Raw genomic sequence first — 18,910 nt, forward strand, 5'->3', positions numbered from 1 at the left:
AATAGCAAGTAGGGCAAGAAGTTACAAAAGCACCATCCCACACCTGACCCGCAGCTGCACTACAGATAATCTTAATATGGGTTGAGGAGGTCAAAATCACCTCCAAAATGTCTTTGTAGATTGTGGGGTCATCTGGAGCAGCCACAAATTGCAGATCTCACCAATGAACATGAGAGTAGATTAAATGGAGTAGCAATCTGACAGCTACAGATTTGACGTGCTTCCACATCAGTACAGTTGGAGGGGCAGCTGTGCTCCCTGGAAATTCTCCTCTCCCTGGATCAACAAATCCAAAATAGATCAAATTTTGTACAATTGCACTGTAACTGTGTCCATTTTGCAGCTAAGGAAGTAATCACAAGTAGAGTTAGGCTCCTACATGTTAAAACACAGGATTAAAAGTACCTATTGAATATTGAGAAGCCTAAGAACCTAGGTAAGTGCTTTATTTTAACTGGGACATGTTTTAATGTCACACAGAAAGTTAGAGGTGAAGTGAGATGGGAGTGAGTCCAGAGCTGAGCTTTTTTCTCCATGTAGTACTCTGGTCTCTCTATCTGTTTTCTATTTCTAAGGTTATGTGAGTGAGATTCCCTGCAACAAGGGGTTAATGGATGAGAAGCTGAACCTCTTAGAGAATTGAAGGCAGTCTGCTAGAGAAAGTTAAGTCAGCACTGGAGTAATCAGAAAGCAAATGAAACAGAAACCAGGGCCCGCAAAGAAAAAAAAAAAACAAAGGAAAACCCCCACAGGATAATGAAGGAATTGTGAACCACTTCATGTACCTTTGTGATTAACTGTTTATCTGGTGATACCACAGTTGAGTGTGACTGAGGTTTTTTCTTTAAAAAAAAAAGAAAAAGCTTTTTTTCTTTACCCCTGTATTGATGGAATGGAGTGTTGACATTATCATGAAATTCCTTGCATATCCCCTTAATTGGAGCTGATTTTATTGCTATGTTTGACTGACAGCCAGAAGTGAACCTGAAAAAAAAAGATCCTTTCTGCCTTCCACCCCCACCACATACATCGAGCACGTCATCTGGAAATTCCAGCCTCTCAAACTGTGCTGAAAATATACACTGGAAACCAGAGTGCTGTGTTTATAGCCAGTGCCAGCCAATGCCATTCACACCCTCACTGCCTTGAACTTCCTTCTTTCAAAGAACAACAACCAGCTATTTCCCCTCAAAAATTCACAAAGAGCAGGACAGATCAAGGAAGCCAGAGCTCATCTCTCTTCCTTCTATTCTACTTTAATGTCAAAACACTTTTGTACATGTAAGTAAAGATTTTGAAAGGATTCCATGCAAACAAGTGATTGACAAGTATGCAAGTCCAAGTATAGTATATCTGGCAAATATTAAAGTACAAAGGGCTTTGAGACAGTGGTGTTAATTTGGAAAAGCGTAGTCTGAAGTATTTTTAATACAGGAAAGTTGTTGTCAAGTGTCCAAGTAAAAACTTAATAGAAAGCTTCACTGTGTCTTTCCTGTTAGAGATCAGTGTAGACATCAGGATGGTGGGGCTCATGCTGCTCAGCATTTTTGTTCACTGTGCTCCCATTGTGCCCTGTGCGCTTACAAGTTGAGAAAAGTCTTAGGGAAGGCACCAGCACCGCGGTTATTTAGTGACAAAGGCGGCCTTTTGTGACTGACCCTCTCTTTATGGAGAAAGACAGCATGAAAAGGATAAGTGATAGTGTTGCAATCTGCATGGGCTTTCAGGACGCGCTTCCCGCGGTGTCTCTCAGCTCTATCCCTGAGCTCCCAATAGGCAGCACAGCCTGGAGAGGGAACGCTGGAAGAGAGGACTCCCCCACAGATAATGGAGCTGTGTGATTATTCAGCAAGAATGTTGGCAGAGAAAGCCCTGACTCCCCATCCTTGTTTTGAATAGGCTTCAAGATTGATATCAGGAGTATCCCTGGATAGCTTGTGAAGCACCATAACCTTATAAGCTGCATGGAGGGTGAGGCAGATGTAATTTGGTCCATCTCAAAGAAAACAATTTGTTATGCAGACCAATAACAACAAAGATTTTAAAAGGATTTTGAGGCACCCCTGTATAACAAAGCTATTTGAAGGATAGTCCTGGAAGGGTCTGTTTCTGGACTGTGAATGGTGTGGCATTGGGCAGTGAGAATGTATCATGATCTAAAACATTTAATTGTTGTTTATTTATGCATTCTCTGTATGGAAGTTTAATGTTTCTTTCAAGAAGAGGCTTAAGCAGTCACATTTTAAATACCTCATGCAGAAATTTTAAAAAGTTTGTTGCCTTTCATGTTCTCTTAATTTTCTGTTTTCAGACAGAAACCTGTATTTCTAAAGCATACAGGTGGGTTTGCCTGTTACTGTTAAAGCACTGAAAGTCTCAGGAGTCAAAAGCAAACCTCCAAGGTTTGTGGTACTTTCTCTTTAGCTCTGTCATTTGGAATGTCTGGGTTCTCCTTTGCTCTGAACCTTCCTTTGCTCACAGATAAACAGTAAGTCATCAGAGAACACCTGAATGCAGGGGAACTGCAGTCTAGCTGAACAGCAGGTGATTTTTCTTGACACTGCCACAGACAAGACAGTGAAGGGAAGAACTGCACAGGGAGATGTATAGACTAAAAGATTCCATGAATGGTGCACAATTTGACAGAGGAGAGATACACATCATCAGTTAGTTAGGCATTTGAAACAATACCCTGTATACCTTTCTTGGGATATTGAGACAATATCTGAAGAAGAGTAAGTGGTTAAAGTTACAAGAGATTGATTAAGTTTTGGGGAGATGGTGTGGCCAAACAGAAATGTTCAGTGTTTCCTGGAAGTATAGTTTTCTCTCTCTAGCTATTGTGGTACTGGATGTCAGTGTTTTGGCAAAACCCTCAAACCCATGCTGCTGTTGCTCAGTCTGCCTTATTTTTTAAGAATTCCAGATTATATGCAAAATCTTTCTGAGAAGCATTTTAGAATCTCATGATGTGTTCAGGGTGTGTCTCTTGCAAGGACAAGTGAATTTGAAATACTGGCACAAAGAAGAGCAGCTTTATTCGACTGTACAATGCCCTGTGTGAGGAGCAGCCCTGCAAAGAGCATACTGAATAGTGCAGCACAAATGAAAAGGCAATCCCAAACACAAATTCCTGGAGAGAATCCTAAGCTATAAATGGGTCATTTGTTAGATCCTGGCCCCATGGAAGTCTGTGGCTAAACTCTTGTTAACGTTGATAGGACTGATACACCATCCTATTTGTATTGGGTTTAAGAAGGTGATTCCTTTTGACATGCATCTTCCATAAGCAAAGAGGCAGAACAGTTGCCCAAGGACAGCTTTCTAAATGCTACCAAAAACACAAAAGAAGGAAAAGAGAAACAACTTCTTCTCATTCAGGAGGCAGAAGCTGTCCAAGATATGATCCAAAAGATTCCACAGAAGCAGGAATGAATGCTAATGTAGCCTCCCTAAATCCTTACAGAGGGCATGTGTGTAGCACCATTAGCTCACAGACTTCTCAAAACAGGTTAAATCACCTTTAGGATTCTTATTGCTAAAGTAGAAAATGCCAGATTGCAATTCATGAAGCCTAAAACCAGCAAGTGATTGTGTGATCCAGGAGAGCTCACACAGCTCAGTGCCTGTGCAGTAGGAAGACATTCTGTCTACATCATGCATTGGGACAGTCATCTCACTTCGGAAATGAAAGGAGAATCCTGCTGAGTAAATTAGAATCAGTGGTAATACAGCTGTTAGCTACAAACATTTGTTTGGCATGAATCAATCTCAACTCTCCTGTAGTTTGCTTTGATGGTCTCTCTAGTATCTTGTTGACTAATGATGAGATCATGGTTTGTTAATCTAAGTGCATAAAGAAAACATTCTGCCAAGCAAAATGCAGACTCTTTTGCTGGGGTTTATTGCAGTTGTTTATAGACGTTTTGTTTACACAGGCATCCAAAACAATTTGTTGGATATTTATTTGGGTTACTCTACTAAACTGCCTGAACACAGACCTGAATCCTATCTTAAATCTGTCTGCATTTTAATGGCTCATAGTTTGAACAAAGTGGAAACCAGCCACTTAGGATATATTTCTTGTTGGCCAGAACTTCAAATGTTTTGTGTGCTATCTGTAATTCCCATCTTGAGAGCATTTAACTGTAGGGAGCTGTAAACCATTCTGATTTGGAGGTTACACAATTGGTTTTAAACAGAAGTTATTAGAACTCATTAAATTTTTGCAACAATTAAAATACAATTTTTATCCCAGGCAGGGCTTTAAATCTGCATTTAAAAAACTTTATAACTTCTTACTCTCCATAATCATCTCTAATTTTAAACCCAGAGCATACTGCCCTCAACTGTTCCCTGTGCACCAGGAACTTACAGATACACCATCCTCACACACAGTTCCAGTTCAGATGGAGCACACAGGTACTGGCTTGGGCAGCCAGCTCACAGTGGTAGAATGGCTGTATTTGCAAAGCCTTAACTGAGCTCACAGATTTGAATGGAAATAAAGGCAAATGAAGAGTAAACCTGCTTCTGATGGCTACTTTTCTCTGATATTTGAAGGCCTGTCACCTTTTTTGCGTAGCAAAAGTTCTTTTAGCAAATAAGAAGGTAATATGAAGAAACTCTCTGCCTTTCTGGTATGTGCAAAAATTGTCCCCTCATCAGCATTTGTCTTGGAATTACATAAAGCCCAGTGTTATTTCACTGGGGAGGAGACTTGTAGAACGTCTCCTGTACTTCTGAGCTTTGGAGCCTAACAGCAGACACATGGGAATGCCAGACATCCTGAGTTTGGATCTGTTCTTAAACTCAGAAATTGTAAAATACTAATTTTAATTAAATTGTTGCTAGTAATTTTTTTAAAGGAACTCAGTGAAGAAGCTGAGGCAGAGAGGGGCAGTGCAAAAGGAAAAGGCATGTACAGTAAACAACAGGGATAGTGGGACACAGCTGAGCTTTACAGTACCTCTCCCATGGTCCCAGTGAGTTTCACCCTGCAGTTTGGATCAAGGAGAAATTCAGTAAGATGTAATGAGATACATAAATTGATTATGGACTTTCAAGGGAAGGTAGGAAAAGGATAAGAGCAACTGTTAACATGGTCATATTGGCTGGAAAAAAGTTTGGTTATGGCAGTTTAAATTTCATCTGATTGTGGAAGATGAGGGAAAAAAGTGTCAGTGAAGCCTGAGAGGAGATTGCTGTAATTAAGGAGGATCATGGATTAGCCCTGGTTCACTAAAACCAACACAGTAAAAATAAACATTTTGGTTCAAATGCCTATACCAAACAGGCTGCTGAAGAGTGAACCGAAGCAAGCAGAGAAGCCAGGAAAGCTACTGGAATCAAAGGAGACACGGTGTTTTTAGGTGGGCTTTCACACTCAGTATGATTTTATTTCTTTCAGTTGTCAGAATGAAATCCATAGCCTGCCAGGTGTTTGCAGAACCCTTCCCCTTCCTAGTGAGCTGTGGAGGGAAGAGTTTTGAGATCCGTGCACTAGGGGATTGGGAGAAGGAGGTGATCCACATGAGAGTGTTTCATAAGAAGCAGGTAGGTTGAGGGATGAAAGAGTTGGCAGACTATTTTTTTCAATGTGTGTAGCTAACCCATAAAAGGAGGGGCTGCAGGAAAGAGGGAGAGAAGTGAAATCAAACAGTAATGGTACCACAGAAAAAGAGCTCTTAAGGATTTTTAACATATTATTTTGGGGGGCAGTGTGTGAAAAGTAAAGATCAGTATTTAAAAAAAATTCAGAGCACCTGAGAATCTAAAATCCAGAGAAGAGAGTGCACACTGGATAGCTCTAAACTAGAAATCAGAAGCAGAAGATTGAAATAATTTCTGTGTTGTCACTGCATGGGCACAGGCTTGACGTGTCCCAGTCATAAGTGTCAAGAGGTACTGGACTCATGCACGGGTGACAAGGCCATTGGCACATGGAATACAAGTGTCCACATGCACCTCTGGGCTCAAGAAGTCTGTGAGTCGATTGTCAGAAGCTGTGAGGCTGCAGCAAGGAAAGGATCACTCTACACATGCTCTCTTCTTCTGTGAGCATCTGTTACTGGTCGTGTTGCAAGATAAGGTGCGAGGCTGGAGGGCTCTGTGGTGTGGCTGTGTCAGGCTTTATTGAGGTGAGGTCATGAACTTGGCCTTTTGGCTCATATTTCTATGGATTGGGTTCTACAAATTTTGGAAAACATTAGCATTCAATTTTTTTTTTTTTTTGTAGGAGGAGCAGCCTGTTTTCTGCCTTTCAAGAATCCTGCAGGAAAAAGATAATAATAGCCCAGTTTTGTGGTTTTTACAGGCAAATGGGGAGTTTTCAGTAGCTATAAGTATACTTCAAAGGTAAAGAACTTATATAAAAGAACCTCATGGTGAAAATTTGAGAAAAACCTGTGCTTCAGAATCTCAGTTTGAAGATCTTTGCGTTTGTACTGACAGGTTTTATCATTAACTTGCCCATCATGAACTGCCTTAACTAAGACATGGATGGAATGGAGGAATGGAGTTAATACATGATGTTTATACACCTAATGGCTATCAGAAATCCCCATCACTGGAGTGTACAGTTGACATGCTTCAGACAAGTACCAGAGAGACAAAATATTTCCATTATTATTCCACTAGAAATTGAAATCTGTTTTGGAGAAATCAGAGACTATAGTCCGGCCCATATCAGAACGTAGTGTTTAAAATGTTACAATGTTGACTTGCTATTACAAAAATTCAGTGTTACAGGAAATCAGAAACAATATGGAATAGTTTACACTAACTCTGCATTAAAACGATCCATCTGTTCTTGCTTTAGGTTCTTAGAGAATTGCTTTTTCATCTCTGTAATGCTTTTCACTTCCTATTAGTAAGGCTTTTAAAGGTAGGTACTGAGTTAGTATAAAACCCACAGCTTTTGAGTTTAAACGCCTATTAAAACTAAAGCTGTCTGGAACTACAATAAAAATTTATTTTGGCTACAAGAGACAACTTTGAAACCTAACCCATCTGTATTTTTCCTCTTCCAAACAGTGCAACATCCTGTATAATAGAATATTTATCTTAAACAGAGACCACATATCTTTATGAAAACAATTGTTTCAACTTAATTTATGGGGGGCAATCAGCTCATATTAAAATTTTCAATATTTCAGGATGCTAATCTTAATTGGATACAGGAGATGTAATGACTAGAATAATTCCATAGAATAATCTGAAATCTGATGTAGCCCTTGACTTAGAATGTAACCTGTGTATATTAGAATCTGAAGTTGTCATTAAAAAATCATGTACAGGCAGATAGTAATTGCAAAACAACTGTGTGTGCAAATTAAGCATACAACTGCAGCTACATTTTACTGGTAATTTAGGCTTGTGTGTGACTTGCAAACTCAATTACAGAATAATTCCACCAGAATGATTCATTTGAAATATTGAGCTGGTCTCTGCAATCCTTGAGCCCACCAGGGAGATACCCACATTGTATCTAGCAGGGCTGCATGGTCAGTGAATTTATCAACACAAGTTAAAAAGCAAATTGCCTCACTGTGAAGAGCAGTATCCCTGCATAAAGCAGGGATGCATAAAGCCTTCCACTGCCACGAGTGGGAGTCAAACATATCAAAGAGAGACTGGGTCCCTGGGGTTTAGCTCCCTCCATACAATAGTTTGTCAGATTTTGAATTGAAAAGGGCTGGGTTTAGCACTCTCTAAATATAACCAGCCCTGAAACTCCCACAGAGATTCCTTTCTGTCTGCCTTCAGACGATGAGATAAGGCCCCTTCTCCTGTGACTTCAGTCTGGAGTACCTCTGTCATCCCCACCCCAACCCTGATAACAGCCAGCTTGGCACATATTTGAGAGCAAGATGTGATGAGAGTTTTGGGGGTTAGTCTTGCTGTAGGCTGCAGCCTTCATCTTCAGAGTGAGCCTCCTGTCTAACATCTGCAGCATAGTCTCATAGCAAGACATTTTGGCATCCAGGAGACAACTGACTCCTTTCATCCTCTGGCCAGCTTCTTTCCATCATTTTGGGAACAGACACCTTGGACAATCTCCTTTTCTCCCGGCATTCTTTCCTTTTTAGGCCTCCTCCTCATCCTCAATATACTTGAATGCAGCATCAAAGTTGAAGTATATTTGCACAATTTGCTCCCTTCCTCTCCCTTTTCCCCAAGTGCAGCAGGATACACAAATTATGGATGTTAAAGCAGCACTTATGTGTGCTATGATATACACGGGATGTTCTGCCTACTTGCATGTGATTCACATCCTCATAAGCCCACAGGAAATCCCAGCAATATTTTTCCAGGCATATCTCCTGTGCTGAGGTGCCGAGCACAGCAGGGGCTGGAGGAAAGGAGCCATTTGTGCTTGGGAAGTCCTGTGGTACGTAAGTTTAGCTGGGAAGGACAGACCACTGTTATTTAGATGGAGCTCTTTTACTCAGTGACAGTAAGAAATGTAGTGTAAGGACTGAAGCATTTATTCACATTTTACAGTAATGTGTTAATCCTCTTACCTCAGTGGATCCAGTGAAAGCAATTTTATCAATGCCAACATGAGAGGCTATGGCTGCACCAACAATTGGACCAAATCCTGGCAAAATATTGACAACTCCTGGTGGAAAGCCAGCCTGTCAAAATAGGAATGAATAAAGGTAAACATGACTTATGAAAACCGATAGAGCATGTTAAACCAGGCATGTGCTGGTACTTCCTTCCCTCCAAGGATAGACAGACATCACTCCCCTCAATTATTCTTACCTCCTTGATGAGGGCACCCATATAGAGAGCACTGAGTGGTGTTTGTTCTGCTGGTTTAATAACTACTGTATTGCCACAGCACAGAGCTGGAGCAATCTTCCATGCAAACATCAGCAGGGGGAAGTTCCACTGTAGGGAAAAAAAAAGTTGATAGATGGAAAAATATCGCCGTGGTGTTTTGTTTTCAAGATGTCAAGCTGATACCTCACTTATTTCTCAGGCTGATCCTCAGCATAAATCTTTCCCAGCACAAAGCACGGATTTTTTTAAATTACTGACATTAAGAAAGCAGCAACAGCGACTTTTTAGTTATTTCTCTCTTGTTCAAAGAAATACAACCTCCACCTGCAATCTCCATTAAGAAAATATTATGTTATCTGTCGATTTTTTAAGTCACAATTTTTTAATTTAATTTACTGTTTTGCTATTGGCACTTTTAATTCCCCCATGAAAATAGTTCTTGCTTCTGATGCATTTGGATGTTTGTTCATTTTTGGATGTAAATTTCATATTCCTGAATACATCTTAAGATATAAAATTTATACTCAAAATGATATAATCCTTAATTGAAGGAATTACAATAAAAAGTCCATAAATGTCAATGGTCAGTCAAAGCATTTCATTTTTTTGAAGACTTCCTACTGAGAAATTTATATGGAAGATGTTAAAAGAACAGTAAAAAAAAAGTTGAGAAGTTCTTTGCTGATACAAAATTTTGTATTGTTATTCATTACAATTTCATTTAACTGCAGCAGATGCTGTAGTGAATTATATTAGTTTGATGCACAAACATGCTGTGGATAAAGATAAAAGTAATGAGCCTTTTGCACAAAGGCCTGGTCCTAGCAGGTTAAGTGGATAGTCCTGCTGATTTTAGTGAAAATGTCACAGCAATAAAATAACTGTGTTTGCACAATCATTCTCACAAATGCATACAACAGTCTCTTTTAGAAGGAGAATAGAAAATATCAGTCACAGAGTCAGCCACTGGCCAGAATGTGTTGCTGCCTGATGCATATCAGCTGCCACTCTCACAGACATCTCTTTAGCCCCTGGCTAGCTTGAAAAAATACACAACTGTCTTTCCTTCACTGAACACCCAATTTTTTACTCCCTCTGTTGTTTATAAACTCCGGAGACAAAGTGATGTTTTAATTCCATCTCCAGTACATAAACCTGGGAGGGGAGCTGTAGGGCCAGCAGTGTGCTAACAGCCTGCACTTCTAATGGCACTGCAAGGAGAGCTCACAGCAGTTTTATAGGGCACTATACAGCCCTGTTTATGCTACAGCACTGCCAAAGAGCACATGTTTTGATGGAAGCTGGGATGTGAAAGAGGATGAGGAGTTCAGTGTTAGACTTGCTGTTTAATTTTATTTTTGAATAATGTATTTGCTCATGGAATGGCCAAGCACATGCAGTGGCCTGGGCTGTCTGCTGGAGCTGGTAGCATGGAGGAAATACAGAACAGATCAGCAGTGGTGTTAGGATAGATGGATACGACAGCCATCTTCAGGCTTTGGAGGGCAAAAGTGAGGGAAGAACGAACATATATCGTAGATGGCTGGGTACCCTGAACAAAGTTTTACACATCTAAACTAAATGAATCCTGCTTTTGGCCTGTGGCCAAGTTTCTTCAGCAGATCTGTCAGTTAAGCTCAATGAAACAAGCATAAGAGATGTCCAGCAACACTGGGGTGAGGTGTTGGGGTTGTTATTTAGTAAATGCTTATCCATGTGCCTGGCTGAGAAATGGGGACAGAGCTGTGGAATCTTTCATTCATAAGGACCAAGTTAGGAGAGTGCGTAGGTGTTTGCAGGACGGCTGTAGCCACAGACTCTCTGAGTCATTGCATGTTTCTGTGGGTTTCTGCCGAGTGCCAAACACAAAAGCCACCCCTTAACAAAGACATGAAATAACAACAAATCTAAATAGGGAAAAAGGGCTTAACATTGTTAAAGTAATCTTTTCTGGCTGCTCCTCTTGTAATGGAATTGCTCCGTGTTTCTGTTTAGTGGCTTTGTGGTAACAGGAACAAAATAAAAAATCGACATCAACAAAAATTTCTGAGAATGGCCTGATCAGTCCCCCAGTGTTTTGTCAAACAAAAAAGCTTCCATGCAATATTTTAATAGCTATATGTAAGCCTCCCACTGAAATTTCTGCCAAAGCTGGTTAACTGGCTCTTCTGAAAAAGTTACCCTCTCAGTGCAATTCCCATGCAATGTTCAGCAAGATTTTATTATGAGGGTGTCTGTTGGGGTGTAGGGGGGAGCATTGGATTTGATGAAATGATGTGTTTCTCTCTCACAACAAATAAAACAAACATTTCATGTCTTCTATTAGCTACACAATGTTAATTGCAATGATATGTCTCCTGGAGTTTCCTTTACTTCTCCAGCCTTGTAAAAGAAATAGCAGGAAAGAATGGAATTAAAATACATCACAATCTCCCAGGAACTGAGGAGCCTGTTAAATCACAGTAAAAACTAAATAAATAAAGAGACTACCACAGCAAAGCATCAATTTTCCATAAGTTGTGTGAACATCCATAACCACTGACAGCATATTAACACTGTGTTTTGCTTTGCTTGTTTTAATCATGTGAATTCTATGACTTGAGAATTTAACTCCTAATAACAGAGCCTAAACCCTATTAGCATGTTCAAATAAGCATTTGCAGGGAGGCTGTTAAAGATATGTCAACAATATGAGCTCAGCTTTTTTCGTAATGGAAAACACACATAGCTGAAGACCATGTTTTATGTGTCTTTAAAGAGAGCTGGTTCAAATGAAAATAAATAGAAAGCACTAGTAGAGATACTCACAGGGATGATCTGTCCACACACTCCAATGGGTTCATGTCTTGTAAATGTAAAATAATCTCCATCTGAAACAGATGAGCATGGTTACTCTCAAGTGCAGTTTGACTTGGCAGAACAAAAAAAAAAAAATTGAAATAAAGGGGAGAAAAAACCTCTAAGGATCAGCCTTTGATGGCAGTAAAAGAAATAAAGAAGTCATGGAAGTGTTTTTTTGTGAGCCAGCATGGGAAACCTAGGTTCAGGAGCAACCTAATTGTTCTTTCTGTAGAACAAAGGAATCAGACTTCCCATCAGAAAGTAACCTGCTTTGTTCCTTGGGAAAGAGCTGTACTGCACAAAAAATTGCAGTAGCATGGAAGCCTCAGCTGATTTAAGGGTGAGAGAAGTGAAGAAAAAGTCACAAAGGCAATTTCCTGAAATGCATGAGTGGAACACAGCGATATAAAGGTGTATCTACAACCTGCTGTGGGGTTATAGAGTAATATTCAGCTGACTCATCTGCCATTGAGGACACAGGCAGTGTGAAGTGATGGAATGATGTACCACAACCTGTAGATGTGGAATGAAGAGGGAAAGTTTGTGACTTGTGTCACTGAGCATCATTTACTTCTGTGGTCTGGGTGCACATGCTGAGGTTACATATGCAGGTTTCTTCCCAGTTTACAAAGAGCCAGAAAGGGACCTGGTGTGTGGGGACCAGTTAAAGGATCTGTTAAGGTACTGTCTAACCAGTAGCTTTGTTAGCGTGTTTGGCCTGTATCTGTGCAAAATAGATTTACTGCACCTTTGTACCTCAATGAATTTAGGTCAGATGGTTTTCAGTGAGGCTACAGCTGAGGGAAAGGCTATGCTAAAGGCATGAGCTGAATGTGCCCCTTGGCCTGTAGTGCTTGGTCATCTAGAAAAACTCAAATCTCTTAACTTGGGAAAATAATTTCAGCTAAGTATGTGAGAATGATGAGAAGGTTACCTAGGCTTAATGGCAGGAGATGATTTACCAGGATAAGAAAAGGTCAGACAGCGGAAGGGAGTAAGAGGAGGAGGAGAGATTACAGGGCTTTTGCTCCCATTGTTCTGTCTGACACAGGGTATGTGCTTTCCCTCCCAGGCTGGGCTGGGAAGTGGCAGCCCTGGCCTCTCCCCCGTTCAGTCCAGAGCTGCAGCTACCCTTGTGTGATATTGGGGAAGGGCCTAACTTCACAATAGAGAGTGTGTTTTGGGAACCTGCTGCAATGTCCTCTAAGATATATCTGGTAACAATAAACAGGTTAATCCTTAAAATTTCTTGGGTTTAAGAAAAGACTTCAACTTGAATTTGATTAGAAATAACTTATTTTCAGGTCTGCTTATTTCTATCCATCTACTTTACAGGATTTGCTTAGTAGAAACCTGAGCTAGAGTAGATAATATGTCAGCTGGGGGCCAGATACAGAATAATTATGAGAAAGGTAACAATAGTTTGCAACCAAGCCAAGGGACAGAGCAGAGAAAATAAAGGAGGAAGGGAAAGAGAGAAAAAAGATTCACATCAGGAAAAGTCAGAAGAAAATAGTTTATCAGTTTGTTTGCACTGCATTGACAAAACATCGTTGCAACGTTTTGGTCTCTAGATGTTTAACAACTCCCCAGTGGAGATGAGAATATTTGTGTCACAGACTGAGATGATCAGTTGGGTTTTCCAGGTTATCTTTCACAGATTATAGCAGTGGTTCACAGACCATAGGAAGATTCATCAGATCAGACAGAAGCGAAGTAGAAGTCAAAATACAGAGAAGTACATACAAGCAAAACTAAGTGCTCAAGAGAAACACAGAGGAGTCGGCTAAAAATACCAGCTTGTACTTGGTAGTACTGTGAGAGGTGTGTTCTCAGCCAGAAGGATGGTGGCAACATAACAGTAACACAGTTACATTAGCACTGTCTGACTTTAGATCATCACTGCATAATCACTGCCACATGTCTGCGTGCTTCATCACACAGTTATAGATAACCTGAACCTCTTGCCAAGGCAGACAAATGGTGGTTAATTCTGCCCAGTGTAGGCAGAACGTTCTTTCCGCAGAGCGGTGCCTCCCATGCAGAGCTGCTCTCCCTGCTGTCTCCCACTAGACTCTAGACAGCTGCCCCTTTTGACACCTACTTCCAAAGTTCATCATCCACAGACTTTCTGTCAAGATGGGATTTTTGAGGTTGCTTTCTAACAATATCTTTGGGAACATATGTGACTTGAAGTTATTCAGAAGCCTTGGATGTCTCTGGACGGGCCAAAGATGGATCTAAGAGCCACCTTGTCCATAATGTAGAACAAGCTGTTACCATGGCAAAATAGCTCAACAATTAAGTGAGCTTAATTCTGTTATTCTAAACAGTGAGCATAGAAAGCTCCCTTGTGCTTAGAAATTATACAGGACATTCTTAAAATGTTTGAGAGTTTTAAGTCATGCTAATGACACTTATTCTAAGATGCTGTGGCTGATGATTGTTACTCTTATCCTTTACTAGCTGGCTGCCAGAAGAGCACTGCCTGAGAGGGATCTGACACTGATCTCACATCCAATCTAAAATTTTGTCTTAAAGGGATATTTTTAATATACTCAGCTGAAGTAAACTGTCATTCTGAGTCCTCACTGATATTAATATAGAGCAAGATCAATTTGCAGCTGCTTAGCACCTGGCCCAAAGACTTTCATTTTTTAATCAGAAAGCAAGTCCCATTTATCCAGGGATCTCACTTTGGGACAGCAATATCTTCCACAGATGTGTTTGCTCAGATTTCCATCAGGAGTCTCCATCCTGGATATTTTATTTGCATAACAACCATAATAGAGTTCTATGCCTCATATAGCAGGACACAGCAAACAAGGGGGTGAGGAGAGCTGAGTTGGTTCTTTAAAATATATAATACCATATATTGCTTTAAAGATACATCTCTGCTTGCATTCAGTTTATTAGTTTAACAGTTTCTGGTCTAGCTTCATTCTGTTTTAATTTAAATCATCAAGGCTTTACGCATGGGAGCAAGCAAAGGGCAGTCTGAAGGTTTTGTAGCTCTGGGACCAAAAGGAATGTGACTGTAAAACACACTGTTCTACTTGTCTATTAGTTGCCTATTTTTATTTTAGTTATAAAAGAAAACTTCAAAAACAACAACAACAACAAAAGATTGGGAGGTTTCAGATTTATTAGCATACTAAATAGAAAGAGAAGATTTAATACGGGGGGTTTTTTGGTTTTGTTGTGTTGTTTGTTTACCTTTGGTGAGCTGATGGTAAGTGAACGTAAAGAGCACCATTGTTTAACACCGGCTTTGCCCTAAAATAGCCTCATGAGAATGACAAATTTATGGTGTGAAAGTAGAGGAATAAAGAGAAGTGTTAAATGAAGAACTAGTTGATACCCTGAAGATATGTGAATGGACTTACGATTCTACACTACTGAAAACTGTGTTAGCACAAAGTTTGCATTGAGGAAGGCATACTGAAAATGTGCCTTCCTTTTGCCCAGCATAGCCCACCTCACTGAAAAAAAATCAGGTTTTATCCCATAAGGTACTTGAAACCAAGAATAAACAGAGAATATTTATTCTCCTTAATCTGGTAATGCCTTTTGGTGGCTGACCTAATTTCTGTGTACCTGTGGGGCTAAAGAGTGAGAAGGAGGCATTCACCGACCAGAGAGAAAGAGATTAGGGAACAGGAAATTTGCTGAACACATGAATTTATGGTGCGGTCTGCACTTTTGTATGATTAAACATGAAGTACAAGCAGCAAAACTGGGATTTATCAATCTCAGCCTAAATGACGGTGGAAAACTTTGAGTCCTTGCAGGAATGTCTACACCTGAAATATTATTATTGTCATTTCTTTGGTGAAAATAAGATCGTGAAGATAAACACCAGTCAGTGCACCCTGCAATTTTAATAAGATGAAACACCAAGAGGAGTACCACTGTAATAAGATGTTTCCCTTCTGAAAATTTTGGAGGCACATTTTCAATTTATCTGCTTGCTTCACTTGGATAGTTTCGTGCTTTGCTGTAGAGAGGTGAGTGCACTGCAGATAGTGTGCCACACAGCGAAACACCAGGGAAATAACTGGGCTATAGCAAAGGGCATTTACCCCTGAGTGTGCCCTCCTGGCCTTACTGGGTAAAGAGGAATAAACATGCATGTGCAAGGGACGTGCACCATGAAGCCAAAAAGAATCCACATAATGAATGTTCATTTTCCTTAATGTTATTCCAGAGTTTTATTTTATGCAGGTGAAAGATTTGTACATTTATCTTAATGACTGCACCTACATAAAGTCATTTTCTGCTATTTTGCCATGTTGTGTAATCCTAGCATTTGGTACATCTAGTCCAGACTGTAAATGAATATATTCGCATCAGAAAATGCAGCCTATATTTGTTAAACAGCTGGGAGGGAGGGGCAGGAGGAAGAGACTTGTTAAATAAAAATAATGGTAAGGATTTTTTTGTATCTCTTTAGTAAAAGAGTAAGAACATAATTTCCTAGCATGCATGAAGGTTTATCTCATATATATAATATCAAATTCATCCCACTGAATAATTTGAAGAAGCATCTATAGCAAAATATATCTCATATGTATGTAGTTCTCTACAGTAACATTAAGAGCACTCTCAAAGTATAAATTAAGTTAGATCCAGTGTCAGTCGCAAGTAAAATTATTTGCATAAGCAATGAGAAGATATATAGAAACAAGATCTATACATAATGGTACTGTTTCTTAAACAGGCACCCAACACTATTTTCATGAGTTCCAAGGTGTTTTTCAGGCTTATATGTTGTGCATTTTTATACATGTATCAGTATTTAAGTGTAGGTATTGAGCTATCTCCTTCTCAGATGGACACATGAAACCAAGCCCTCCTCACATATGCATATGGGGCAGAACAAGAGCAGGGCCCCCAGTGCTGAATTTCAAACATCTGCTTCAGCAACACAGTACACACTGTAAGAGCAACCCAGGCTTCTCCTCTGCTTTCCACGAAGCTGTAAGCTACTAAGCCTTAGTCTGGCCATGAAAGGTTTAGGTGCATAGCTGTGCTTTAATTCCCCTTACCTACAGGAATGGTCATTCCATGGATTTTGTCTGCCCAACCAGCATAATACCTCAGGGTTTTTATGACTCCCTGGAGATCTACATAGAAAGCTTGGAGGAATGGTTTGCCACTGTTCAGTGATTCCATAGTCTGCAGGACAAGAAAAAGTTAAGAGATGTAAGTATAGTAACATTTTTGAACTATCATACTTAAGTATTCACCATTTTAACAGCTCTTGAATCATGACAAAGATTTTAATGAAGACCAATCAGTTGCACCTTGGTGTAGTTTTAACCCAGAAGGTTCAGAACAATTATCTGGTCCCCTTTATTACTTCTTTTCGCAAATGTGAACAAAAAGTATTTTCCTTAAAAAAAACCAAACTGGTTTCTCCTGGAGTATTCTGGAATCGCTGTGATTTTAAGAACATATGTGTGTGTTTGTGTGTGTCTGTCTGTCTGTCTTGTGGGTTTGTGTGTGTAGCCACATGCATGTACATGTGCCTTTGTGTACTTTGAACCTAATAGCCACTGTGTTTGGTCCAGATCTATAAATGCTGAATTGCTTTAATCAGGAGCCAAGATAAAAATGCCTGTCAAACTGGGTTCTGTTATGTTAATGATAACAGCTGAGAAGGGGCTCCTTGTAACCCTGTATTAATGATCTGAATCCATAAAGAGAAGAATGGACACATCCCTCTTTATATAATTGATGTGAATATAAAAATTTCTCTATATGGTTGCCAAGACTCCTGCTGAGGTCTGAGATATCTATACTGTACAGCCAGTTTATTTATTGCCATTAAATAAACAAACTTTCCTCTAGGGAAGCTCATAAATTAACAAGCTAATGTCTTTACTTTTTAGTTAATATTCCTATTTTTAAATTATCTTATAAGCTATCCTCTTAGGGGTTCCTAAGATCATTTAGCAAAAAAAATCCAATAAAATATCCTAAGATGTTGAGTAGCTTAACTCATTCTCAATAGCTGTCTAATAGAAATCATTAAGAATGGGCAAAGGATGTTTGCGTGTAACACACCAACCATCGAATGAGTTTCTATAGAAAAGAATGGAGGCCTAGTTCTGCACTGACTTATATCCCCAAGAGCAATTAACGTCACTGCCTGCAGTGCAACTCAGTAAAGAACTCGGCTCTAGAAATAAAAATTAAATGACAGGCAGAGTAAACTTGATTTGCTGTGCACTTCCTTCTCCCCATGGCGATTTTACAGTATCCGCCGGTGGTAAGATGATTTAAGTGTTGACAAAGCTGGAATTAAGATGTTCACAGGCTTAGTTCAAAGCACTTGACATGCGGAAAACAACATTAACAATGCCACCATTGCGATGGCTTCATCCGAGAGTGAAACAGTGCCACACTCGGAATTTGTGTCACCAGCTGAGTGTCCCTAAGCATCTCACCTGCCCTTCCCTTCCCATCTGCACAAATCATTCCAACCTGCCATTTCTTATTCTAGAAGAGTTGCAGGTGTGCATGCCAGGCACACACATGAGTGCACACCCCTGCTTTTGCGTGATGTCCAATTTAAAGCTGATCTGAGCCCATTGGAAGGCTCTTGTTGATTTTTATGGGTTTTGCATCACGTCGTAAGTGGACAGACCCATTTCAGCCAGGAAGCCATTTCACATACAATTCGTATCAACCCATTCATGAGCTAATTGGCTCTCAGAATGTAAAAACTGACAACTGATTTAACTGTTGATTTTTATGCGCCACTTACAGCAAGAATTGCCCTGTCCCTTTCGACCAAGTCTGCTAACTTATCCAAAAGATGGCCTCTTTCCGATGCATCCATTCTCCTCCAAACGGAACCAAGGGAAAAAGCCAGCCGAGCTGCTCTCACTGCTTTGTCCGTATCAACCTGTGAAAAGGAAGAAACAAATTGAAGACACAGGTAAATAACACAACCAGGTTTATGGAATGGGCTGTTATACAAACTTAGTCACGTGATGGGTTTTGAAATGATGATTAATAAAAGAACTGTCCAACAGTGCTGTTCTGGATTAGTTGCTTTGATCTATTTATACATTTCTATTACCTGTTATACATTTAATTTATACATTAAACATATAGCCATTCATAGGATACATTACCTTGTCAGCTTCTTGAATCTCACAGATCTGTTCTCCTGTTGCTGGATTATATACTGGGAATATCCTTCCACTTTCAGAATTCTGCCACTCATTATTGATGAAAATCTAGAAAAGGAAAAAGTCATCAGGTCTCC

General features: G+C 39.9%; 1 protein-coding gene and 1 long non-coding RNA gene across 4 annotated transcripts in view; one reads left to right on the forward strand and one right to left on the reverse strand.

The window, feature by feature from the left end:
* Window positions 1–18,910, forward strand: part of LOC121669891 — a 125,536-nt gene that overhangs the window by 84,885 nt on the left and 21,741 nt on the right. The window contains exons 1-2 of one of the 2 annotated variants that reach the window (XR_006017923.1): window positions 16,748–16,836; window positions 18,406–18,577. This is a non-coding gene — a long non-coding RNA (uncharacterized LOC121669891). Of the gene's footprint in view, window positions 1–16,747; window positions 16,837–18,405; window positions 18,578–18,910 lie in introns of those variants that run through there. The other variant, XR_006017924.1, reaches the window with a different exon arrangement.
* ALDH1A2 (aldehyde dehydrogenase 1 family member A2) overlaps window positions 1–18,910 on the reverse strand; it is a 59,338-nt gene that overhangs the window by 9,702 nt on the left and 30,726 nt on the right. For both annotated transcript variants that reach the window (XM_042039464.1, XM_042039463.1), the window contains 6 exons: window positions 18,777–18,881; window positions 18,404–18,544; window positions 16,680–16,809; window positions 11,599–11,660; window positions 8,770–8,898; window positions 8,526–8,639 (listed from right to left, as the gene is read on the reverse strand). In XM_042039464.1, the coding sequence (XP_041895398.1) occupies window positions 8,526–8,639; window positions 8,770–8,898; window positions 11,599–11,660; window positions 16,680–16,809; window positions 18,404–18,544; window positions 18,777–18,881 (681 nt within the window). The remainder of the gene's footprint in view (window positions 1–8,525; window positions 8,640–8,769; window positions 8,899–11,598; window positions 11,661–16,679; window positions 16,810–18,403; window positions 18,545–18,776; window positions 18,882–18,910) is intronic.

The sequence above is a fragment of the Corvus kubaryi genome, unplaced genomic scaffold, assembly GCF_017639235.1.
Source record: "Corvus kubaryi isolate FWS band 111438036 unplaced genomic scaffold, C.kubaryi_AGA036_p1.0 37394, whole genome shotgun sequence".
Lineage (NCBI taxonomy): Eukaryota > Metazoa > Chordata > Aves > Passeriformes > Corvidae > Corvus > Corvus kubaryi.